The 27,047-nt window shown below is 46.6% G+C and overlaps 1 protein-coding gene across 7 annotated transcripts in view; it reads right to left on the reverse strand.

Annotated features, from left to right (window-relative positions):
- ARHGAP32 (Rho GTPase activating protein 32) overlaps window positions 1-27,047 on the reverse strand; it is a 242,761-nt gene that overhangs the window by 107,049 nt on the left and 108,665 nt on the right. For 5 of the 7 annotated variants that reach the window (XM_074559579.1, XM_074559580.1, XM_074559581.1 and 2 more), the window contains 3 exons: window positions 26,165-26,256; window positions 25,084-25,125; window positions 24,503-24,587 (listed from right to left, as the gene is read on the reverse strand). In XM_074559579.1, the coding sequence (XP_074415680.1) occupies window positions 24,503-24,587; window positions 25,084-25,125; window positions 26,165-26,256 (219 nt within the window). The remainder of the gene's footprint in view (window positions 1-24,502; window positions 24,588-25,083; window positions 25,126-26,164; window positions 26,257-27,047) is intronic. The other 2 variants (XM_074559584.1, XM_074559578.1) reach the window with 1 other exon arrangement.

A 27,047-nucleotide genomic window follows, 5' to 3' on the forward strand; every position in this document is an offset into this window, starting at 1 on the left:
ACCTGTGGGGTTTCTGCTTGGAATTTCCTGGGTTTGTCTTTTGTCTCTAAAGCTCTCTGTGTTGAGAAACTTCCACACTCCTTGGATTCCAGGCTATGGAAATCTAGTTTTCAGATGAACAGTGCTGAACTTTACAGACTGAAGCCACTGGGCTCAGAACTGCTTCTCACTCTAGCTGGGTGAAGCCTGGATTTTTTTTTATTTTTTTTTTATGACAGAGAATCTATGTCACTTGGAATGACATTTGAAAAGACATGGGAGAAACACAGTGGTACTGCCAAATTTGCTTCATGGATTTCTTTCCTGCAGGTTTTTTTGCTTCCATGATAACCTCACATCCTTCTCCCTTGGGGACACACAACTTCCAAAAACTCCCTCTGGGGTTTCAGGAGACAACATGGACCACAGCACTAAGCAGAGGCTCTCAAACCAGCAGCCACAGGCACAGGAAGCTGTTCTCCCACCAGACTTACAAGGGGTAGGAAGTTACAAGCAGGAGGAGCTTGGAAAGTCCCTGTGCTCAGTAGCTGTGCCACAGCTGGGGAGTCAGAGCCCCAGGCTGGCTGGGAGCGTGGGCTGGTTCAGGCAATCCCATCCCTCCTGCACGCTTGTCCCAAGGGGTCATCAGGCCATTCCCAACTCCACAGGGCACAGGAGTGACCTCCCTGTGCCCCCCTGCACGGACACGTGCTCCAGGGACACAGAACTAGAAAATAAACGAGCAGAATCTGTTCCTGACTCCCATCTATGACTTCTGACCACCAAGAGACATCCATGGGATCAAACACAAAGCCCAGGGCTCTGCCAGCACACCTCTGTGGGAATGCAAAGCACAGCTCCTCCAAGGAGAGATGGCAGGGTCAGCCCAGCCCAGATGCATCGGGCTCAGCACACACAGAGCCTCCACGATGGCAAGCTGTTATAATTGTCATGTTGTTGTTTGGGGAAAACAGCCCACTCCAGGAGCATGTGTGATGTCCTGCTCTGTCCCAGAGCTCCATCCCTGGCCAACCTCACCTCGAGCTCTGCATCCCCTGGGGCTTTGTTTCTCCCAAGGAAAGGAAATAACTGTGGTACAGCCACAAGGAAATGAAAACAAACTTGGGGTGCACAACTTATCCCTTCTAAATTCAATTTCCATAAGAAAATACAGCATAAATGAAACATTTCCTCAATAAAAGCAATTGCAAGGCTGGATTAAATGGCTGTGGGCACAGGCTCCTGTTAACACTGCACTGCTGGCAAAATCTAATGTCAAACAACAGCAATTCCTGGCACTGACACCTCCAGGTACCATAAACCAGACCCCAAGCAGAGAGGTCTGATGTAAAAAGAGTTTGAAGAAATATTTGAGTGACTTTACAAAAAGCAACTTTTGAAGCATTTCAGAACCAGACAGAGGGCTTTAAACTTGTTTTGTTTCAAACTTCTGAGACTTGGCTCTCATTGAGCTGCACAGTACTTGGAAGGGAAGTACCTGGAGGTACCTCCAGAGCACACCCAGCTGTTCCCCATGAAATCCTAACAGGGAAGGGAAGGGAAGGGAAGGGAAGGGAAGGGAAGGGAAGGGAAGGGAAGGGAAGGGAAGGGAAGGGAAGGGAAGGGAAGGGAAGGGAAGGGAAGGGAAGGGAAGGGAAGCCTGGTATTCACAGATGTGTGCTGTATGGAATCAGTGTAAGGAAAAAGCCACAAGCCAACAGATCCCAAATAATTAATTTAAATCTTGGACTGGGCTGAATGTTGTGTGTGAAAAGCAGTGCCATGCACACTGTGCAGGAATTTGAAAGCTTCCAGTCCAAATAATCCTGGTTACTCTGCTCAGTCTGCTCAGCCAAACACACACAGAGAAATAAAACACAAAACCCCCTCAGTTTCCCTAACTCATGGCAAACATTAAGCTCAGAGCTCTGAGTGACACGGGTGCTGTATCAGCAGCACCACCAACCGAATGAAAGGTGTCGGCCTGACCAATTTATGGAGGGGTAAAAGTCTGAGAAGATTCCCTCTCTTCACAAATGCAAATCTGTGTGCTAGGGATGAAAGCTTCAGTGGCCCTCAGGAAAAGCAAGAAGCAAAGATAGGCAGGAAATAGGAAGTGGTTTAAGTCCAAGTCTCCTACAAAAAAGCCAAGGAGCTGAGCCAGCACAAAGGAGCTTTGGGACACATGCTGACAGCTAAGAGCCCTGCCCTGGCAGGGCAAGGAGCAGGGCAATCCTCACAAGGGTTCAGCAGAGCGCTGGAGACGCTGAGCACCCCCTTGTGCTCTGCCTGAGAGCCTGGAGCTGCACTGACTCCAGGGGTGGCACCTGGAAAGAGTCATTCCTAGAAAGTCTGGATGCTGCTTTTGTCTGGTTAATAATTTACTGGCTATGACTGAAGAAATACATGTAACCTCCTAAAACTTCTCTGTCAACGGCAGATTGTTCTGTGGCTCCTGTCAGCTCACCATCCAAGTGAGCATTACCTGTCCCTGCACCTGATGAAAGATTTATCCAAGTCTGCTTCACATACCCACAGATCTGCCTCAGAAACTCGGAATAATGATCTACAAAATTATCCAGGTAAAAGTTCAGAGTCAATATACACTCACTTTGACAACAGATACTCCTTTATATTCAAAAGATTCTTTTTAAAGGTGCATGAAAGAACAAATAAGAGAAAACAAATGCTAAACTCTCCATTGCTACCCCTACCCTCATAATAAAGGGTATGTCCTAGGAATTATTAGCAATAGTTTGGAACACATTTAGCACCAGAAAATATGCTGGGCTCTCATTTTTCTGCTTAGTAGGAGATGCACTAGAGGTTTAAAAACATTCCTCTCAAAAGCCATTCCCTTCTCCTGAGGCAGGAAAGCTCTGCTGGGATGTTCCCCACCCCACTCCCAGCTAAATTCCCTCTACCTCATTAATATGGCTTTCAGACTGACTTCCTCACTGCAAAAAGATCTTCCCAAAGGCCACAGGTTAATCTCTGGGAGGAGAACCACAGTTTGTATTATCCTGAGTTTTAAAATCTGTCATGGAAGAGAGCCTACACAAAAACACAACCACCTCCCCCCCTTCTGAACTACCTCTGAAGATTCTGCAAAGAACCCTTGTTAAACTGGAATCTGAATCGCTCTTTATTGCCACAGCAGCACTTGGTGCCACGCTGCAGGCGCCCTTCCAGCCGCTTTTATTTTATCCTGGTGACTGTAGCAAACAAAAAGCATCTCATAGCAAGCCCAGAGGCTCTCTGAGCCTGTGCGCTACTTACCCCTGCTACACCGCCCCGTTCTTCCCATGGACGGGCTCCCTAGCCAAGGTCTAACAGCTCCAGGTCCCTCCGCAGCCTCCCCGCAGCCGATTGAGAAGCGCTCGCCAGGATCCAGCGCAGCCGCTCCGGGCCGGGGGATGGCGGGCCCGGGAGCACTCCTAGGGCCGGCCCCGGGGCTCTGCCCCCGCCACGCTGCCCATCTCATGCTCGGCTGGCACCGCGGGCAGAGCCGGGCTGCTCCTGCCGCTGCCGCTCGCTCTCGCTCTGGGAAGGTCCCGCGGGACGAGCCGCGCAGTTCAGCGGGAGCCAAGAGAAACAGCGAGGCAGCGAATGCGTGCAGGGATCGCGCTCACAGCGGCACCCGAGCGGCTGCACGGCCGAGAGAGAGCAGCGACAACAGGGCCAGCACATGGCCGGAGCCAGCACAGCCCCGGCCGGAGCCAGCACAGCCCGGGCCGAGCCGAGCCAAACCGAGCCCAGCCGAGCCGGGCCGGGCCGATGCCTCCCGGCGCCGCTTTCCCGCTGCCCGCAGCCGGCTCGGGGCTGGGCCGGAGCCCCGGAGCTCCCCTCAGGCCGGGGCTGGGCGGGGTGAGCGCCCGGAGCCGGGCACGGCGGGCTCTGCTCGCTGCACGGCCCCCACACAACACACGCATTTGGTGAGGAAAGTTTGCGGTCAGAGCCTTCCCTGGCCAGTGAACAGCCTGAACACGTCTGCGTGTCCGAGAGGTCCGGGTGTGAGAGTAAATGAGACTCATCTGCAACATCCAGTATTGCAGGTCAATATTCACTGGCTGGATTTTAGCACTCAGCACCTGAGACCCGATCAACACTTACAGGGACAGCACCCTCTTCCCCACAGACCCAAAAACTTGGGTTCAGTGTAGGTTTCAGTTTCTAAATTTGAGTGGTAATTAAACAGTCTTTATTCTCATGAACATCACATCACTACTGCAAGTCCACACCAGTTCTTCCAGTCTGGAACATGCAAGTTTAGTCCCTTCTCTGTAGAAAGGCATTTTGGGAATCACTAGCCATGGAAGCGCTTCTATCCCAGCCAGCCCACCCCTGCCTGGTGATGATTTCACCACCAAAGGGAGAGAATGCCATTAGCTCCCTCTTCTCTATGGTAATATGGTAATATTTATGGTAATAAATATTACCATAATTATGGTAATATGGAAATATTAAGATCCGACACTTTCCCAGTACAACCTCGTGCTTTTATTACATTCGGTCACAGAGGTCCCTTGTCAAATTCAGGTGCAATTTTTGCAGTCCAAGTCAGTTCTCAGAAACTGCAGGTCCCTGTCAGAGCCTTCATCTTCCTCAAGCCACAAAGAGCTTTTACCCTGATATGCCAGAAGTCAGTCCTGTTTCAGTTATTATTTTACTGCAAATGATGCTCTGTTCGAAGGCCACTGTGCTTCAGACTGCCAGTGTCAGAGATGGGCTGGGCAGCCCAAAAATGGCAGGGAATGATCACCCTAGCACCCAGCAGGGTTAGCACAGTGCTGCGGGTCAGTAACGTCACATAGCAGGAACTCCCCATAAATTCATATTTTTAATATGCAGAGAGCAGATTTTTCAAGACTTTTCCCCACTTCTCAGATTTATTTCTCTGACAACGCATGGAAGAGACAGAGAGTTCTGCCCATTCCAGCCCTGATACCTCTCTCCTGTCCATGGGCAATTCTCCCAATTTTCCCCATTTGCTGCCTACACTGACAACAAATTTCAGTCTATTTTACGTGTCCCTTATCCATACCCTACAGGACGGTGTAACACAAATACCTTTCAGGCCTAAAAAGCATCTTCATGTGGCTGTGAAGACACTTAATCAGCTTTTCCTCCTCACAAAAGACAAGTGTAGCACAGCATGTACAGGAACATACACATTTAGTGCAGGAACATAGATTTTCAGGGTAGTAAAATGGATTTTTACGATAGGAACATAAACTTTTCAAGCCTTCTTCATCAGCTGATAGCGATTTTCCCCTCTTCAAAGTTTCTCTTTGTTCTTTCAGCTCTGAAAATACCCTTGAGAATTTTTAATGCTCAATGCAAGCTGTTTAAAGAACTGAAAATTAGCACTGTTAGAAAGAAACTCTATTTCTTTCCCACCCAAAGTCCTATTTCTACCACACCTTGGAAACGTCCTGTGCAATAAACTGTCAAAAAGGCCTTTAACTGTTACGCTTGGAAACCTTATCAAAAGGTGTCACTGGTTGCTGTATTTTCAGGTATGACAAGCTGGGAAAATTTATGAGATGTCTTCTCATATCCCCAAATAAATGAGACTATGGGGTGCTACAGCATGAAGAAATAAACATTTAGGGAATGTTTATGAAGGAAATCAGTGCCTATAAATTACACAGCCTGGGCCACCCCTGGAGCAGCCTTATTTAGTGCAAACAGGGTATAATCAGCAAGAATGAGCCTTCCATGTGCTGCTCTCCCCTCAGGGTCCCTCAGCCCATGTGATTCCCAATCCCCTCCTGCACCTGGGAGTTTCTGACACAATTAGAAAGCAATTCCTGACACAGGGCTGGTGCCACTACTCATCACTATGTGCAGCCTGGCCTGTCATGGACAAAGGGATTACAGAAAGTGACAATGAAGAAAATCTGTTCTGAGGATGGAAACATATTTGCTGAGGTCAAAAGCATCCTTAAATGACCTGTAAGAGGCAAGAAAGATGTCTGAATGTGGTCCCTAACACACATTATCATAGAATTATTAAGGTTAGAAAAGACCTCCAGGACATCAAGTCCAACCTTGGAGTGAAGAATCAGAATTTATGGTTTATAAATACATGGAGCAGAAAAGGATTTTATCAGTGTAAGACCAGCCTCATCATAAATTTTGCTCCTTCTTATAAACAAGTTCTGGTACTTGATCACATAATTCCTACTAGAGAGCTGATTTCCTTCCAAGTAGGAAAAAAACACACCAGAAAAAAAGCAAAATATTCTCATTCCCTCTGCTGACAAATCACATTTTAACCAGCCATGATATGGACCATTCTCAAAATTGAGTTCATTAAATGAAATCATCACTCTCATCCTCACAAACAACATCCAGCTCTCACTGGCACAGGCAGATCAGAAGCCTGGTTTAATTCCCAACTCTGAAATAATTTCTCTGTGATCTCCTTGGTACTGTGGGTATCTACGGACTTGGGGATGAGCTGGGGCAGCCTGGGAGTGCACACAACGTGCTGCACACCCCAGCACGTTCATTGTGAAGTTCTCTAGAGGAACAAAGCAAAATTTTCCTTGAATTTGCCTTGACTCTTTCCCAGAGAAATCAAATGCACAAGTTTCCCAGAAGCCAAGCCCCGTGGCTCTGCTGGAGCAGGGAGTTACTCCAGGATAACTCTGAGCATCCTGCCAGAGCCAAACCCTACAGCACCAGGCACTCACTGTCCCCTCAGAGCTGAACACAGGTAACCAGAATTCCTTCTGGCTGCAAACCAAGCCCTGCTTCCCACAGACATTCCCATCAAACTGCAGCTGCACCCTGCAGCACCAGCCACGTGTCCAGCAGGAAACCCCTTCTGCTGGAGCCTGTGCTGCAATGCCAGAGCTGGAGAAGGGCCCTGGGACACTCCTGGCACAGGTGCCACCCTCCTGGGGCAGCCCTGCCGCCACAGCCGTGTCCCCAAGGGCACAGCCAAGGCCCTCCAGGGCTGTCCCTGCCCACAGCAAAGCCAGCTCAGCCGCCCATGGGCCACAGCCACGGCAGCTTCAGGGCTCTGCTTCGGGGCTCCCACGGCTGCTAATTTAAAAAAGAACAAAAATACCCCTGATCTACCAGCTCTCCACAAAGTACACGTTTTTCAAAGTCTTCAGCCAAATCTGGAGTGTTTCTAACCCTCTGAATGGCTCCAGTTTAATTTGTTGTTGTTTGGGTCTGTGTTGATTAACACATGTAAATAAAGGCAGCTGGTGTTACCTCTCTCTATTTCCATTTCACACCCTATTAAAGCCTGGTTTCACAATTAATTGAAAGCAAAAGGAGATTATTCAGAAATTAATCCTCTCTGGCAGGTCTAGTGAAAACCTGGGGAGACCCAGCCCCCCTCCTGGCAGCATCCAGAATCCAGTCTTGGATACCACACAAGGACACCAAAACAGTGCTGGAAAAGGAAATCAAACCCCTCACACTGCACATTCCTCAGCACAGGAGAGGGGGGGAATCTTCTGTCCTCCTGGCAAGAAAACTGTCTTCTTTCATGTGCAGAATTTAAGAGATCAAAGTACCAATGAAGACAGACAATGAAGAAATGCTTCTCCTGCACCCAAACTATCAAAAAACAGGCCCCAAGGAAGAGCCCAGCCACGTTCAAACACCTCCAGTCTGGTGCAGGAGGGCTTTGTCTCAGTGTGCAGGCAGGGCTGTACCTCATGAGCCATGAAAGCACAGCAGTAACAACTGCATGGAAACACCTGACAACCTCTGGACGTGCTCTGCACCCCAAACACTCACTTATAACACATACAGAAACTGTACAAAGCCAGCCCATGACCACAGAAATCTCCTCCTTGGACTGTGGCACTGTTTCTCCTGCCCTCTTCTACAATCCAGCCCATCATCACTCCCAAAAAACACCAAGCAAGCATCAAGATGACAATTTTGAAAATTGGAAGTTCACAATGCTAAAATTTTATCACAACCATCTCCACCATATCATAAAATCATCAAATCCCAGAGTGGTTAGGGCTAAAAAGGACGTGAAATCCCATCTCATTCCATGGGCAGGGACTGCCCATGCCACTACCCCAGGCTGCTCCAAGCATTGTCCAACCCCTTGAACAACCCAGGGATGGGGCAGCCGCAGCTCCTCCGGGCAGAAATGAATCTGCCTGGAATTAGATGCAGGTAGGAGGGCGCTGCTGCGCTGAATTTCCAGAGCAGGGCAATCCGGAGAGCCCTGTGCACACTAGATGGCATTGCACTACAAACGATGGCAGGGATCAGCAGCACAGTCACCCTCCGGCTCCTGCAGCCCCGCTTTCCATGAGAGCAAAGCCCAGCCCAAGTGAGTGAATATTTACAGCACCAAGACAATGGAGACAGCTCTGGAAGAGGAACCAGCACCTGGTGGCTTTGGGCTAAAACAAAGAGGCAATTAAGTTAAAAGACCAGCCTGATTTATTAATTTATTTAAAAGAGAAGTGGCCTTGCCACAAAACAAAGCATCCTTTCTTTCACTGTCTCTCCCTGGACCAAGCAGGATTCCTCCCCTGGCTGTTGCCAATCAATGAGCACAGACACACAGCATTCCCTGTCAGCCTACCAGGGGACCATAATTTATATTTATTTGGCTCATTCAAGAACCACTTCCACAGAAAAGCCACATGAATGTGCCAGGAATTAGGTTTGCTACAGTGCTTGTCCATCATTTTTTCACAGGTTCAGTTTATGTGCTGGTGACATAGGTAAGGATATAAACCACTGGAACCCAAAACACATTTAGGCTTATTGAGAAGCACATTCATCTCAGTCAAATACATAAGACTAAGGCGGTGAATATCATTTTTTATATAGCTCTATAAGATGTATACAGTTTTTATCTTCCTGCATATGGCATTTCATAAAACTGCTGACTTTCAAGGAAAGTGCATTAAAATCACAGAGTTAGTTATGACTGTCTTTTTTTCTCTGAGCTCCAAAATTCATTATATTCTGTGGGAGGCCAGTGACAGTTTTACTCCTAGTCTACTTTTCTATTTGCTGGGAACAAGCACATTATTCCTCTGAGGGAAGTGAAAATTGATACAGCCCTGTCATTCCAAGCTATTAGTCTCTTACTCACTTCTTCTGTTTTCTCCCCAACTAAATCAGTATTAACTTTTTTTCCATGCTGACAAGAATCAAAGTCACTGGAAAAAATGCCTTTTATACCTGAGATATCAGCAGGAGTGCTAAGGGAGGGGAAAAAACAACACAGAACCCCCAGCACCAGTAATTCTGATGGAGGGAAGAGTGCTGTTGCAATGAGCAGCTTAATTGGCTTAAGGGAGTCATTGATCCTATCTCACTGTCACATTTTCTAAGCACCTTTCTACCCAGAGTGCAGAAACATTTATGCTGAGATTTCTCAGCCTCCTGTCATCCAAGGAGAGGAGAGGTATTGGTGTGAGCTGAGCTGTGCTGTGCTGTGTAAGATTTGGGGTTTTTCATGTACAGAGAAGCAGGACCAAGACCTGAACTCCTGGAGCAAAGGCAGGAAACACAACCTAGCAAAGCACACCAGGGAAAACCAAACAGGGAAGGGCAGCCTTGGAGCAGGAGCCTGGCTGTACCACATGAGGAGGGGCTGGATGTGAATAAAGCTGAATTCCCATCAGGAGGAGCCCTCCTGGCTCTCCTGGGAGCAGTTCTGCTGGGCACAGCTCCACCAGACCCTTTCCACAAGCAGCACTCACTGCTGGGCAAGGAAGGGGGCTGGGGGAAGCAACACCAACATTCCTGACACTCCCAAAGGGGGGACAGGACACTCTCCTCTCCCAGCACCAAACACCTCCAGTCTGGTGCAGGTGGGCTTTGTCTCAGTGTGCAGGCAGGGCTGTACCTCATGAGCCATGAAAGCACAGCAGTAACAACTGCGTGGAAACACCTGACAACCTCTGGACATGCTCTGCATCCCAAACACTCACTTATGACAAACACAGAAACTGTACAAAGCCAGCCCATGATCACAGAAATCTCCTCCTTGGACTGTGGCACTGTTTCTCCTGCCATTTTCTACACCCCAGCCCCTCCTCACTCCCAAGAAACATGAAGCAAGAATCAAGATGACAATTTTGAAAATTGGAAGTTCACAATGCTAAAATTTTATTAGGACCATCTTCACCAAATCATAAAATCATCAAATCCCAGAGTGGTTAGGGCTGGAAGGGAACTTAAATCCCATCTCACTCCACATCTTCCACTACCCCAGGTTGCTCTGAGCCCCATCCAACCACTTGAACACTTCCAGGGATGTGCAGTCCAGAACCTCTCTGGGAAATGACAGCAAATGGATTTTTTCAAATGATGAAGTAAGGTCTGTAGGAACAAATAATGCTGGCTCAACCTGCACAGCTTTATCCTGGCAGGGTGTGCAGGGTCTCCAAAGCCTTGTCCATCAGAAATGAACATCCCTGCCAGCCTGCAGAGACTGACACCCAGAGCTGGCACATTCCAGCCACAGCTGTCTGAGCAGGACTGGCAGCACCAGGCCAGGGCAGAAGGCAGGGAGGGGAGATCAGTGCTACCACAGCCACATCTGGGAATTCCTTCCCCACAGCAAACACTATCTGTCATCTGCCTCAACACCAACTTCTCGTGCTGACAAGAGAAGCAGCAAGTGAAGGACAATAACCTCCCCTTACCTATCAGCAGGAAGTGATAAAAGCTGAGGGGAAACTTATTCCATTTCCTCCCATGACCCCACAAGCGGGAAAGATCAACAACCACTCATGTGGACAAAGCAGGCTGTGTGAAACCCAGCAGTGCTGGCACTGAGGCCGTGCCCACATCCCCTGCCATGCAGCAGAGGCCAGGCTGTGACCAAGCTGGATGCACTTTGGGAGAACACAGCCACAGCCAGAGAGCACTTCCCAGTAAATCCTTTAGCTTCTCACTCTGCCACACCTGAGCTGGGGGAAGGTGCAAGCAGGATTTTGTGTGCCCATGCATGAGAAATACTTCAAATCCTCACATCTCCCATCTGCCCCCACCCTGCTTTTTTAAGCAGAGAAACAGAAAGCCCTTGTCCCACAGCTGGGACAAATCTGACCCATGTTTTCTAACCCACTTCCATTTCCCTACAACTTGAGCAAGTGTTAAACATGGAACAGACTCCATGGAAGCACCTCCTTCAGCAAAAGGGGGAAAGGGGGGCTGGAAAATGAGCAGCAGAGGTACATGGTCAAACTGATTTTCTAAAACAAAAGCTTTTCTAGGAGTAGAAGCCAAAACTTCCCCCCTTAGGTAAATGTTGCATAAAAACTTCAGCCAGACTAAAAGAACCTGGCACTAACAGGAAGCTCACAGCTCAGGCTTTACTGCCCCTCCCCATCTCCTCAGGTGCACAAACACATCCACACACAGGTCCTGTCTCTGCTGCTCACAAATCCCATCCTCACAGCTCTGACATCTGCCACGTCAGACCTCACCTGCAACAAGGACAAGCTGGGCCCTGCACAACTTCTCCAACTGCTCCTCCTTGGAAGAGAGGGGTGTCCCAGGGAACCTGCAGGCTTTGGGCAATATTCAGCTCACACAAGCACACAGAATTTAAAACGCAGCTGACAAGTAATGCAGGTGTAGTGGGTTTAAGAACTAAGTATTTTCTACATATTGAATAAAAAAAAAGACCACACACTGCAGGAGTTTACCTGCTCTGCACAGTAAATTGAAGAGAAACATTTACACAAAGTGCAGAAAAGGCATAAGTCAGTTAAAACAAGGAACCATAGCCTTCCTCACACACACATGATGTTTTAATATTAGACTTTACATTGACCAGAAAATCCCAGAGTTGTTTGGGTTGGAAGGACCCTAAAGCCCACCTCATTCCATCTTCCACTAGCCCAGGATGCCCCACCCAACCTGTAATCAATCCTACACAGGCAAATTAGGGTGGGAAGGAACTGAGTGTGTCTGTGCTGAAAACATCCAATGCCATGTACAGGCGTGAGCTGATTTAACTGCCCCAGAGCCACGGGGGAGGTTCTGCAGAGTCCAACCAGGTGACCCCTCACACCCACAGCCTCTGCTGTGTGCTCAGCAGTGATAGCCTGAGGGAGAAGAGGGTGAAGAGGAAGGACAGAGAAAAGACCTGGGAAACCCCCAGGATTCTGACAGAGGAAATGGGATTCATGTCTTCATCATCAGTATTAACAGTCTTCCTACCAAACAGAGATGCCCAGACCCTGCTAGAGGTCTAAGCAGGCACCAATACAAGCCCTAAAATGAGTGCTTGGGTTTAGTTCCATGTCAACCCAATTAAGGAGGAAAATCTCTAAGAAGATACTGAAACTCAGATGTTTCATCTGAGGCTCCATGAGGCTCAGAATTCCATAATGGTTTATATATAAAGCTCCAGCCTCCCTAATTCTGGCAAAAGGCACTTCCCAGCAAACACAAAGCTGCTCTAACTCGGGCATTAGGAATACAACCATTGATACCATGATCACTGATTTTTGGTTCTGAAAAGAAATGAGTTTGGGAAAGAGACTGAAATTATCATACTGAAATCTTAGGTCTCAAGCAATTATGGGAGAAACTCAAGCTTAAAACAAACAAGTTTCTTCACTCTGGTTGAGAAAGCCTTGAAGATCCGTGTACATGGAAGGGATTGCATGTTTCTGCATTGCATTACAGAAAAATCCCTAGGGAAAAGTGAGACTTATTTTGAAATTTTAAATTCCCACATTTTTTAAAATATCATTCTATAACTTGGTGATATTATTTCTTAGAGACAATATGGTGGAAAACCAGTATTCTATTGTCTGTAGTTGGTCATGATGATCTGGGAGGTTTTTCCAACCTCAGTGACTCTGTGTCAGTCCAGGGACATCAAACTCATGACACTGCACTGAAAAGCAACTATGCTACGAAACATTAATTGTAACCTTCTCACTACCAAAAAGTGAAGGCAGTGGGGATTTTAGAGCTCTTCTGGTCAGTCACAAGATGCCGAAGTTGGATTCCTGCTAAATTCTGCCAAGAAGTGAAGCTGTTAGCTCACTAAATAAGCCCTAGTAAGGGCTCACAGTCAGTCAGGGGGGCACAACTCACAATGCCCTGGAGTAAGGAGGGAAAGGCCAGGAAAATCAGACTCTGCTGAAGCCTGGAGCACTGTGCCAGCCAAGCTGCCACGCTCCCTGGCACCCCACACCCTGAGCACTGCAGCAGCACTGCGTGTTTCCTAGGGGTCACATGTAAATGTACAGCAAGCTCACAGGAGCCCAGCTGGACAGCTTGAAGCTGCATTTTCCAGAACACCAGCACACACAGGAATTACCCTATTACTTGCCTCTCACAGGTTATTTATGTGCTGTGCATGAGCACTGTATCCAGTATGGATCCAAAACCCCAGGGAAGGAAGAAAAATGCTTTCACAGATAAAAAATGCAGCTTCTCTATGTTGACTCAGTGAAGGGCAGCAAGAACAGCACAACAAAACATCTGAAATTCAGGGTAATAAAGAAATTATCTTGGAAATCTTTAATTAATAGGATGAGCTTTAATTTTGTGAAGTAGTTCATAAACAGTGTCTTGGTTTCTTGATCCATCTATCCAAATTGGTTGTGCCCAGAGGATGGACCTGAAGAGTTACAAGGTTAACTGCATAAAGGGTCTTTAACAGACAGATCTGTAACTCTGTTTGCATTTCTAATTTAGAAAATTCTGCCAAAATGCCAGAGGCAGGAGTTACAATAGTAGAGATATGAAAAGAATATTTTAACCTTTACATTTCCGAGATGACAGTTAGGGAAGGTGGGTTATGAATCACTCAGGTTACACCAGAAATGCTTCATGTCCTGGGAACTACCCAAAAGCTCCTCAGTGGAATTGGAACTGGGTTTCTGGTTTTTACCCATTTCATTCACTCTCCAAAGGGGTTGGTGCAAGCCTGCCCTGTGCAATGCACTGCTTGGAAGCTCCTGCTCTCCACAGAGAGGTCTCACCCTGTAGCCCTGCCCTCCTCCCAGTTTCTGCACGTTTCAAGGGAAAAGGGTCTGTGGGATTCAATTCCTGCAGTGTTTAAACACACAAGCACGAGGACAAAAGTAATGGCACAGCCCAAGCTGGGACAGCCCCCTGGAGTCACCTGGGCTGGCACTGCTGTCACTCATTAACCCAACCCTGCTCATTAACCCAAGTTAAATGGCTAAGCCCTTAAATCACCAGGCAAGGGAATTAGTGGTCACAACAAATCTGGGCCCTCAAGAGGACAGCTCTGCTTCACATACCAGGACAGACACAAAAGTTGGACCTGATGATCCCTGGGGGACCCTTTCAACTCAGATTATCTGGGGCTCTATGGAAAAACAATCTTTCCAGAACAAGTTCCCAAGCTGCTCCATACTGTGGACAAACGATACATTTAAACCTTTATTTTGCTTTCTAATATTAGTATTTCAGTTAAGATTTGTACTAATAGCATAGTAGTTTTCAAAAGAAAATAATGAAATTATGACTTAGCAACAGTTCTGTGCAAAATAAGCATTCCTCTATAGCAAACACTGATACAATAACTTGTCTAAATGGGCAAACCAAGGATGTAAGATGCTCCAGCCCTTCTTACAGCTCAAACCACTTCCAGCCATGGGGCCAAGCACATTTAAATGTGAACAAACTGCTGTGGAACACTGGAGCACACACAGAGAGCCTGCAGACCCCCCAGCACAGGGGCTGTGTGGAAGGTGCTGCCATCCAGACCATTATTGATGCTGCAGGCAATTCAGCTCAGGGTCACTGCTGCAGACACAGTTTGCTTTACAGGGGCTGTTTCATCCCGATCATCACAACTTACAAGACACAGACACTCATAATCCTAACAGAAAACACATCATCCACACCTTAATTGCTTTTATAACAGGAAAATAAACCATTCCTCCATATGGTGCACCACAAAGAATTCTAAGAGCTCATGGGTATTTTGTTGTTTAAAAATCCAAGTCTTCCCTCTCCCCTGGGTTATCTGAAAATCATAAATGATAAATTTGGACCATTATTTTCCAGCCTCTCTGAGTGAATTGATCAATGGCCAAGGTTCTGCATCTTTGTGACACTGGACAGGCCTGAGCAGTTGGAGTCAGCTGGGAGAGGAAAGCTCCAGAGCAAACCCTCCCTGCCCTGGTCAGCACCGACCTGCAGCTCTGCAGAACCCTCTGCTGCCTTTGAACTGCACTTAAGGAACAGAGCTGGACATTGAGGGATACAGGGAGGCTCAAAAGAGTTCAAAGGGATGAGGAACCAGGGGAAATAAAGCCCAGAACAGCTGTCCAGGGTGTATTCAAAGTGCCCATCAGAGCTCAGTGTTCCTGCTAAAACCCATCAATAATTCAAAGTGCACCAGCCTAAGAACTCACTCCTCCACAAAGAGCTTCCAAACCTAACCCAGCTTTTATTTAATCTGAAAGCAAATGGCAAAGCACAACACTAAATCAAACCTTGAGCCAGGGGACTCTGAACCACTCTGATGCTTCTCAAGTCTCACACCTTTTATTTAGTCTCAAAACCCCTGAGCTCCCCTCACCTCAGCAAGGCAGAACCCTGTCCTGATATGACATTCCCCTCCTTTCATGCAAAACCTTTCTGCCCCAAGGCTCCAGCTCCCAGTGGGTTCCCTGCCCATTCCAGCGCTGCTATACCTACAATTATTGCAGGACTTAGCAGATAAAGAATTATTCAATAATTTAGCAACATTGCAAAGTGAATTCCTGGACTCAAGCTGTAAAAATAACAGAAGATGTTTTGATTTTGGAACTACTTCAAACTGGTAAATGGGAACCTGGTAAAAAATCAGTTCTTTTAAAAGCTGAATGTTTTGACACGTTGTATTCGCAACAAATAAGATTCACACTCAAACACCTCACAGAGGAATTACAGCTCCACTGCAAGGTAAATCAGAAAAGTTTTGGTTGGGATCTAAACATAAACTGTCAGGACCAGGCAATGCCACTTCCCCAAGAAGTGCATTTTTCTAGTCAGTTTGTTTTATAACCACATTTATAAGTTTCATCAGTTTTCCAATAGAACAGAATGGATTTTAAGGCCTGTTCAAGGACCCTGAACATCTATAACGTGTATGGCACTATGTATTTTTATTTCCAACTCATATAATACCAGATCTGTGGGTGTATATTAAGGAACCATCTTCCCCTTAAATTATTATCTACATAATTCTCAGTGTGATGTTTGCCAAAAGCTCTCTCCGTAGTCAGAGTTGTCAATTCTGACTGCAATTCCCAAACCATGCCCTGAGCCTCCAAAAAACATCTGATGGAGCTTGAAGCATCTCTGTGCAGCCTAAACAAGCTTTTGATAAAAGCTTCTCCTGGGAAATGAACTATTTGAAAGCAAGAAATTCAGGATGGTGGTAGGGAATGTCTTGCACTTTAAAAATATGTCCCAGAGTAAGTTTTTATTACTATTTCTTTTACTCATCTGGTCAGGTGGCAGCAAGAATTAGTGCAAGAATTAGTCTTGCACTTTAAAAATATGTCCCAGAGTAAGTTTTTATTAATATTTCTTTTACGCATCTGGTCAGGTGGCAGCAAGAATTAGTAAGTAGAATCAAGGTTTGTTCACTTACTTTTAAGAGATAAAAGAAGTTAAACTTCAGGAATGGGGGTCTGGAAGAGGCAGTGAGATAATCTCATGCTTCTCCATGTTAAGTATTTGCTTTTCAAAGCCCACAGCCCCACATCCACGTGGGATGGGAGCATTCCCTTTCCCTTTGATGCTTCTTTGCCAGCAGCCTGAGTTTGCAGGTTCTGCTGAGAAAATGGCCAGAAATGACCAGCCAGGAATTGGTACCTTTGGAATTCCGAGTCACGACCAAAGAGCTGTCTGCTCTGGAAGTCAGCAGAGCTGAGGGGCAGTGCCTTGCCTGCAGGACAGGGGAGCAGGAACCTCCGCCTTCTGCTCACACCCCACAGCAAGGGATAAAATCACGAACCCATCAAAGCCCACAGACTCCTCCAAATGCCTTCCAGACATCCCACAGTCTGTGTAGGGGGAGTATGTGCCTGTTCCTCCTCTGAAAAAGAGAAATCTGCCTGAATCCAGCCCCTTGGGAATGTTTATGTTCACAGGAAATCTTCTGCCCAAATCTGTCTTTTGCAGATAAAACAAACAAATCAGTGGTCCCAGCACAGATCTGGAAACACCCTCTGTGACCCCTGTGCAGCTGCACAGAGCTGTGGCACAGGACAGCAAACACTTCCACATGGAGCATCCAAACACCAGGAGCCCAAATCCTTCCCCAGGACAGGACAGCTGGGGACAGGCCAGTGACAGGAGAGTGCTGAGCACTCCAACAGCTCCTCCCTGATTTCACCCTGAGAGAACAACCCTGAGCTCATCGCAACACAGTGCAACACTGCAGTCCTGAGGGAAGCAGGCCTGATGTTCCAAGACTGGCAATTACCTGGAAACCAGATGGTGGAAGCACCATGAGGAAATGGCCACACGGTTCAGGACACAGAGCACACCTGGGGACAGAGGTGGAGCATGTGTGGTGTGCTCAAATCTTACACAGAAAGATGTCAAAGCCAAGAGAGCCAACAAATGTTGCAGGATCAGGTTACATTCTAGACACAGAATTACAGAATCCTAGAATGGTCTGGCTTGAGAGGGACATCCAACCCAAACACTCACCCAGTGCCACCCCTGCCATGGCAGGGACACCTTTCCCTGTCCCAGGTGCTCCCAGCCCTGTCCAGCCTGGCCTTGGGCACTGCCAGGGATCCAGGGGCAGCCACAGCTGCTCTGGGCACCTGTGCCAGGGCCTGCCCACCCTCACAGGGAGGAATTTCTCCCCACATCCCATCCATCCCTCCCTGTGTCAGGTATCCCAGCCGTGCTCCTGCAGCAGGGAATGAATGAATGAGTGAATGAATGAACACGTTCCCAGGGCAGGGCAGGGCACCCACCCCAGGGAGGGCTGAGCTAAGGAATGAACATTTAACACCCCTAGCCTGACTCGCTGCCCCCAAGGTGCCAATTCTGTCATCAGCCCTCCAAACTCTGGCCCTGAGCAGGGTCTGAACAAGCTGCCCTTTCTGCAGGCAGCTCCAGGTTACACACAGCCCAGGAATGTTCCCACAGAAGTTTGGTTTCACAGCTCATACATCCTCTGGCTTGAGAAGCCTCCACGAGAAGGGAAGCACAGAGCCCTGCTCCTGTAAATCTCAGGGATCACATCTACAAGGCAGTTATTAAATCATGCAGCCTGGCATGCTGGCAGGTCCCTGAGCCCAGCATTACACTCATTTTAACACCATTCCTGGTGGAGGATGGCTGGCTGCAGACAGAAACACACGGGACTCCCTCTCCCTTCAAGCACTACCAAAACAGGCATTCTTTTTCTGGAGCCCACAGAATCTTTTCAAGTTTATAACATATTTTAATAATGTGTGTAATACAGCTTTCTGGTTTTTCCAGGTCGTTAAACTGCAGGAAAGAAAAATTTTCCAACACAACTGTGCTCCAGTTACTAATTAAACCAATTTTAACACCTTTCTGCAACATGTTGGTAAAGATGATTTATGGGGCTGGCAAACAGCAGGAGGTCAATGTCAAAATAACAGCTGGGCTTATTACGGCCACTTGAAGATTTACTCATGCCATCAAATAGCCACAATGAACAAAAAACCCTACAATTCCACGGACAAGCTTGCTGTATTTCCAGTGGTAACTGTTGGAGAAGGGAAAATAAGCTGGATTGCTGCAGGAGGTCTCTCTTTTCTGTCCCAAATGGGTCTGTTCTCCTGTGGAGATATGGATCATTCCCTAAAAACTCATAAAAACATCCAAAAGAAAAAAGAGATGGTAAAAAAGCCCCAAAAATGCCTGTTGCACTGAACCAACAGGTAAAAATCTCATTTGCTTGTAATACTTCTTTGTGGGTTCTAGCTCATCCTTCCATGGGTACAGCTTCATGAGCATCTTTTTAAAACCAAGCACACAGATGGAATCTGATCAAGATAAATAAATCCAGGGAAATAAGAGAGTCCCTGTCAGAGGCCATTCCATGAGCTGAGCAATGCCATCCCAAAAGATGAAGTGATGATTCAGAACAGTCAGTCAAAGGGAGCAAAGGGTGTAAAACACCTTCAGAAAGATTCAGCAGTAAATCCACACAGGAACACCAATCTTGCCCTGTGGATCAGTCACAGCTCACAGCTGAAGCAATCCTTCCACGACAGAACCCACACCGCATTTCTTCCCATTTCACCAGGGGAAAAAACCAAGGAACCTGGAATTTCACAAGTGTGATCTTGTTTCAGGCAGGAATTTTCCTGAGGAGCCTGTGGCAAGCTGGAAGCAAGACCAGGAAACAGCAGAATCCAAAATCCGAGGTGAACTTACTCGAATATTTTCATAACTCCTTTGGCAGCAGAAACCTTGGCCCAGAGACTCCAAATTTTTGAAATTCGTTGATCTTGGCAGGAGGCTGTGCCAATTTTCAGGGAGTTGTGGCTGGAATTATTAAGTTAATAGAGGCAGTTTCCACCTACACTCTGAACAGTTGTTTTTATATATCCACGTCCTTAAAACAGCCCTTGCAACATCCCCAGCACCACTTTGGAAGGCAATAGGAACAAAATCACATGGAGAAGACAGGGAATGGGAGGGGAAGTCCTCAGCTTAAAGAAGGGGAACATACCAGAATCCAGCCAGGTAATTCTGGGAGGAGATTAACAGCATCCAAAGATGAAGGACTGAAAAGGGGCCCCTCTTCCCACATAATCTGGGTATATATCTCACTCAAATATTCATGAAGACAAAGCAGAATAGAGCAAAATTGTGTTTCAAAGCCCCAACACACACCAAAATTCAGGCCAATTTTTATGCTTCTTACTGAGAACTTCCATCTTTTAGAGGGACTGGGACGGGGAACTGCTGTTTTATGTTTTGCGTTTAAAAATCAATTCTTTTTCCTTCTTAAACACTTTACAAAATGAGTGGGATAAATAATTTTGCAGCCTGGAGCTATTCATGCTGCTCCTGACTGCCACACACCGACAGCACGGTATCCACAGAGGAACTGGGGACAAACAAACCCTCCTGCCCTGCAGGCACTGAGCAGGCTTGGGCTCAAACCCCTGATGGGGAGATCCAAGCTAGGCTGTCCCACCTCTGGCAGACACAGAGCAGGGAGCATCCCCAGCCCTGCTGCTCCCAGCTCATCCACAAGGCTCCTGAAACGATCCCAGTTAGCCCCAGCCAAGGGCATCTGGCCAGGCTTTACCACTTTTGCTTCCTCTGCAATCCAGCTTAGGAAAAAACTCACGGTGACATTCCCCTCGTGCTGCCCCTTCCCTGGAATATCACTATATAAAAGAAAAAAAGGCAAACCAAGAGCAGGTGACCTCGAAGAGGATCTTCTCAGCAGGCTTTGCTGACACAGGCACAGAAGGGCTGAGCTGCTCTTTGCACTGTTTCTCACCCCTGGGGCACAGCAGGAACATCCATCTGCAGCTGCTGCTGGGGCAGAGGCATTCCCACAGCTCTGACAGAGCTCCTGGCAGCTGGAGCTGCGCAGGCGGAAGTGATTGTGCCTCAAACACTTCCTTTACCACTGATAACACAATTCCTGCCAGGGCCCTGCCAAGGCTGCACTGATAAGGAGAGGATCTGCAAGCAGTCCTGCTCCCACAGGGATTTATTTTTAGACGTCAGATACAGCAAGGCAAACATAGAGACTGTGCTGTTGGAAGGGATAATTCTGTGTCAAATGCAAGATGCTGAAGTGATATGAATGTGCATTACAGCACTTGCCTTGAGCAAACGGCTTTTGAGGGAGCAAAGAATATTATCTGGGAAGCGTGGAGCTGATCAGCTCTCCATATTCCATTACCAAAACCTTCACAGCTGAAGATAATGTCTTAATTCTTTCAAGTGAAGAACAGAGTATTAATTCCTGGTAGGAAGTAGATATTTAAGGAATTCCTAATCTTTCTCCTGTTTGTATTAATGGCATTTAGCACTAAGTAAAGTAAAACCATATTTAATAGAATCACAGAATATCCTAGGCTGGGAGAGCCCACAGGGATCATCCAGCCCAAGCCCTGGCCCTGCACAGACACCCCAACAATCCCACCCTGTGCATCCCTGGGAGCATTGCCCAAATGCTCCTGGAGACTTGGCAGACTTTCTTTAGAATATAGTTACTGAATTACATAAATGTCTTCTTAAATTATAACAGAAATTTAACTCTGTCTCAGTCTAGAGTCAGTGCTTAATGCAAGCACAAGGGTATGGGACTCCATATCCATTTTTCTATCTCACATTTTTAAACTTGGGGAATTTGAAGTTGCCTCAGTAGGTCCCACAGAGTTTTGATGAGTTCTTTTCAGTTATTTATTCATAAATCTGACAGAAACCAAACAGATATAATACAAAGCTTGTTTGTTTTTCTAGATGCAAAGTGCTGATGTTGAACAGTGGGCATTTTTATCATTTCACAGGTGTAATTACAGACTCTTCTGCACAAATGCAATTTAACCACTTGGAAATGACCTTTTATTTGTACAAAGATTTTTATGTAGACTTACCATCAATGTGTCCAATGAGTGAGAACCAGGTCAAAAAAGTTAAAGGGGAGATATACCTTGCATTTTATGTAAATTGAAAAGAACCTAAATTAGGAAAAAAGTAAATTGAGAAGAGACATTGTATCTCCCTAGGAGATGGACCATAAAAAAGCTGAACCACAGTTCTGAATATTTATCCCATGTCAGACTAAAACACATCTATGAGGCAGAACCTGGCTTTTCATTAGAAATTAAAAATTAATGATGCAGCCCTTAAAATAAATACAGTAATGAACATAAGGTATTTCAGCAGAATGCCAGTGAATTTTGGGCACTGATGCAATCTGTGAGGCTTAACCTGTTGGTACAGCTTTGACATCACTGCCTTTGCCTGGCAGCCAGCAATTTCCTGGGATGCCACACGTGCCTGGCTGGCCAGCCACAGGTATGGGTGAGCTATTGCTGTTGGGAGCAGCGTGGAAGGACATTTCTGAAGAGAAAAAGCCCCCCAAAGTGCATCCAGCCTCACTAGCACGGTGCAAGGATTAGAAGAGAACAAATCCCTTTTCATACCTCTCAGGAATTTAATTTAAAACTATCTCATCAGGTGAAATGTCAGGCTATTAATACCTCCTGCACCATGAGACCATATTATAAGTGACATAAACGTTACAAAACAACCTGAAATTTGGCCAGGCTGTTAATAGACAGCATTACACAATTCCTGACACGGACAGATAATGCTGTATTTTCTACTATGCAAATTTCTAACAGTGAATAGATTTTGAAAGCAGTTTACACCCACCAGCCCTCAGATGCAACTCAGTAATTCTCTATTAGGTGCCAAGCTGTCACTTCCCATCACTCCAGCCCACTGCTATTCTCTGCCCTACCTTGGGAGCACAAAGGAGCCTCCAACTTGATTAAAATGCATGAGCCCTGTGTGAACCTATTTTTAAATCTCCCAACTAATACTGCTGTTGTATTAACAGCTTTCATTTATTTTACCATTAATACTGGTATTCTAAGGAAGTGCTGCAATGCTTTATCTTTTCACATTTCAGCAGCAAAGCCCTTGTTCTCAAAGAGATTTTTCACCATATAAGAAAGTCCTGACACTGTGGGGATTTATCAGAAACCTTGCTTAGGCAAAGGAAGCAATTACAGGCACAGAGGGCCTGAGTTACCTTATTTAGACACAAATTTTGCTTTAGGTACACAAATAGCTAAACAGGTAGGGTTTTTCAGAGGGAGATGTGGTGGAAACAGAGAACTGAGCCCTCAACACACACAGAGTCTCAGTTTAATGACAGTTCTTCTCATGCTGTCACCAGCCCCTGTCTTCTTCCTGGGTTCACAGCACAGATACAGAAAACAGCTCAGGGCTGAGATAACCAATAACAGCTCAATAAACAATACCATTTTTATTTCCCGTGCTACATCCTTCCACAATCTCTGTCTTTCAGGCTGAGATTACAGCCTCTGGTGTGGTTGTGTCAGGAGAGCACTGAGCAAGAGCAGGGGAAGCTGCAGGGGCAGCAGTGACACCACAAAAAGCAGTGCTAAACCACTCCTGCTTGTGGGAGCTCCAGGAAAACCTGGAAAGGATGTGTCACCTGGTCTTACTTCTGCCTCTCACACACATAAAGATGAGCCCCACAGGTCTGCCCTGCCATCCTGAAAACATCCCAGGAAATGCTTCAACCCACAAAAGAATTAATTATTGGTCATCAAAACAATGTGCCATGCACAGCTTGTGCTCCCTCTCCAGTTGCACACGGTACTGAACACCCCTGGATGATGGGAGGGAGAACTCAGAGGAGCACAGGACGCAAAAACCCCACCTGTGCAGACACAGACCTGCTCCAACATAAAACTTCTCTCCACAATTACTGAAAAATTAGTTGTGCCACATCAGCAAATTACCAGGAGACAGAAAGCAGGGACACAGATAAGCCATGCTGTTCCTATACACAGAAAATGAAAATAAACAGTTTTCAGCAGAGTGAGTTCTGCTCCTGCTTGCCTGTTTCCTGGGGCCTCCATGGGAAGTGAGCTCTTTGCCCTCTATTTGTGCCCAGTGCTTTGTGTGCCTGGGTGTGCAGAGCCCACAGCCCAGAACCAACTCTCCCAGAGCCACCAAGTGTGAGCAACAGCAGATCCCAGCCCTGAACAGGACCCAAGCTCCCTCCCAGCCAGAATTTTACTGAGACAGAGGAAAAAAAACCCAGCTGCATAATTCTGCTTGCAAAAGTGTCAAGTACAGCAGCATGGAAGGCTGTAAATAATTCACTCAGTATTACAGGAAATGTTTCACAAATGAAAAGGTTGTAACCTCCTTTTGGCTACAAGGCTGGCAGATGCTGGAGGCATTCCTGCTCCTCTAAGTGCAGAACAAAATGTGTCCTGTTTGTGAGAAACTCCTGGGTCTCAGCCCTCCCTGGAAAATGCTTCTGCCTGTATTCCTGAGGGAGGGATCACAGAGGAGCAAAGCCTGCACACTTCCAGAAATGCAGCTCAGGCTGACGAGCACTTTCTGGTATTTTGATGACACAGCTGCTGCAATGCACAATGCAGAGCTAAGGGAAGGGGTAAATTTGATTTATTTATATTTACATAAATACATTCACACAATTTTTTTAATCACACACACACTCAAACCAAAAATAAACATGCAGTGATTACAGATGACTCAAGACTGAATGTTTGATACAGTTTTAAAACAGTGACATCAGCCAAATCCAGTGGAAATAAAACCATCTCCAAGCTCAAAGGAGAGCTCCACATGACTGAGTGCAGATTCTGCCCCAGCACATAGAAGCAATTTCAAATGAAGTCTCTACAGCCTTAACTTCTTACCACTAAACATTTAGCAACAAACTAAATGAGCCTCAATGCAGTTCCCTCTATGCCTCCCCACTGGGTCAGCTAGCAGGAAGCACAAGGTGTTTTACGTGTAAGAGAAATCCAAGACTCACCTGTATGTTGCCGAAGTCCACGTTTTCATAGTGGAAATGTGCACACTCAGCCATCTTCGGGAAGTGCCCCTTTGTAAAGGATAACCTGGAGCACACCAAGAACACACCATGAGATGGATGCAGACCACTCAACACAGATAAACAACAGCTACTGATGCAAAACAACAACTTTCTCATCCTAAAGCCAAGGGAACACAGGGATTTGCACCAAAACAGTAGGGAAAGGAATGCTGAAATGCCAAGTGGCTTTTCCACTGCAACCCTACAGAGCTGTGAGACATTCCAGCAGCACCACATCCCAGTGCATCCCTAGAGAGCTGTATGAGATATTCCAGCAGCACATCCCAGTGCATCCCTAGAGAGCTGTGTGTGACATTCCAGCAGCACCACATCCCAGTGCATCCCTAGAGAGCTGTGTGTGACATTCCAGCAGCAGCACATCCCAGTGCATCCCTAGAGAGCTGTGAGACATTCCAGCAGCACCACACCCCTCAGGATGGACAGGAGCAGGGACAAGCAGCTGCACCTCACAAATGCACATCCACAGCCTTACACGAGACACAAGGAAAACAGAACTTTACCTGTGAAAGGCATCACAGCCCATCAGTCCCGGGGGGATGTATCTGAGGGTGCAGAACAAACTCTATTTATCCTTTGCCTTTTGCAAAATTCAAAAATCAGGCATAATTATTCCCAAGTGTTTCCAGCAACACTGGTGGCTGCCGGGGAGCTCCTCTGGCTCTGCAACATGCTTCTGCTGAAGCTATTATAGACTCCTATAGATATTCCTGGTGGTGAGCCAATGAGATTGTCATTATCTAGCTCCCTCTTCCCACGGGAATACAAGTGGGAAGTGAGATGCAGCATCTGGCTGCTCAGCACTGGAACAAAGAACCATTTCCCTCTCAGCAGAGCACTAGAGGGGTGAGCTGAAGGCTCTGATCCATCAATCTTGGGGAGTTCTGCTCCTCAAGTCAGCAATTTTAGCAAAAGTAATATTGATTATTTCTGATCCCTGTTGCTGCACACATAATGACTTGGTTTACAGTCTCTGGGAGAGAGGCAGAGACAGAAATACAGCATGAGCCTACAGGAAAAAAAACCAAACTGGGAGATCAGGGAAGAAAAAATATCCCTTAGAAGGGAAAACTGTGTAAAATCCATTCAAATGAAGTTACAGAGGGCAAAATGCAAAAAGAAAAGAGAAAAAAACATCAGATAAAAAATACATATAGGCCACCCACTTGTCCTGGTTTAGCTTTCCAGAGCATAAGGAGACAGGGAAAATTATTGCATTTACACATTGCCTGGGCTTCTTTTGAGATTTTTAAATAATTGTTCTATTATAATATGTTCTATTGTGGGGTTTTTTTAATTAATCACTTTCATGAAGAATTAGTAAAAAAAATTGAAACCACTGCAACAGTGAAGTTCAAACCCTACCTAGCTTTGTTTCAATAGCCAGAAAGAGGAGAGTGAGCCAGCAAAACCTCTCATGCCCAGCTTTAGGCTCCATTAGCTCAAACTGCCTTTAGCTCCACATGGATTTCAGCTGCTGTGCTGAAGATACATCAGCAGAAACTGCAGCACAACAGCCACAACTTGGCACAGCAAAACTGTAAGCCCAGGAAAGACGAGAAAATCACAGAAGTGTGCTCTTACTTTTTCACGTTCTTCACCTTCATGCTGGCGGTGCTGCCGCAGGAGCGCAGCTGCAGCTCCCCCGGGATGTCCGGAATGTCGGCGCCCCGCGCCTGCAGGAACACACAGGAGACAGGAGAAACAGGGGGGTTAAACGTGGCTGCAGGCCTGGGCTCTGCCTGCTGACAGCAGCCCCTCTGCTCTGCACAGGGACTCAAACCTGAACTCTGCCTTTGGACCAGGGAAAACTGACCCTCAGGATGGGGACCAGGGAGTGACAATCTCCTCCTGCTCCTCTTCTCTTACCCCCTGCTAACCCTTGGGGTAACTGTGAAATCCAGCATTCGATTCATTGCTACTTCTGCTTTCTAAAGCAGAGAGTTTCAGAGGCGGGAGTGAAACAGAAATTCCCAAATTCCATACTTGGACTCCTCAGTGAGTACCTGATTTTCCAGACATCTGTGTGTTTAGACTCAGGCAGAGGCACTGTAAAAAGCTGGATTGCTCACACAGTAGAAAACAAGTTAATGACAGAGCTGCTTATATGTGGGATGTGAACTTCTAAAACAGATGTTTGAAGCTATTGGTTTAAGTGCTTGACGATATTAAAATTCCTTAATTATTAAAATTCATTTACTTCAGTGAGGCCAGAACTCCAAACTCCCTTGTCACAGGCATCTTTTCATAAAAATCCTTTCTTTAGGATTTTTCTCCCTTCTGAGAAGCTGTGGCCTCAGCAGCAAGATGTAAACAATGGTTATCTGCTGCTGTGGAATGCACCAGGTGGATCCCTGATTGGTCTCCCGTGGATGTTTGGATTTACTGACCACTCACGGCAGAGCTGGGTCTCACTCTCTGCTGAGAGACAGGCCTTTGTTATTCACTCTTTTCTATTCTTAGCTTA

Source organism: Zonotrichia albicollis, chromosome 27 (assembly GCF_047830755.1).
Source record: "Zonotrichia albicollis isolate bZonAlb1 chromosome 27, bZonAlb1.hap1, whole genome shotgun sequence".
NCBI lineage: Eukaryota > Metazoa > Chordata > Aves > Passeriformes > Passerellidae > Zonotrichia > Zonotrichia albicollis.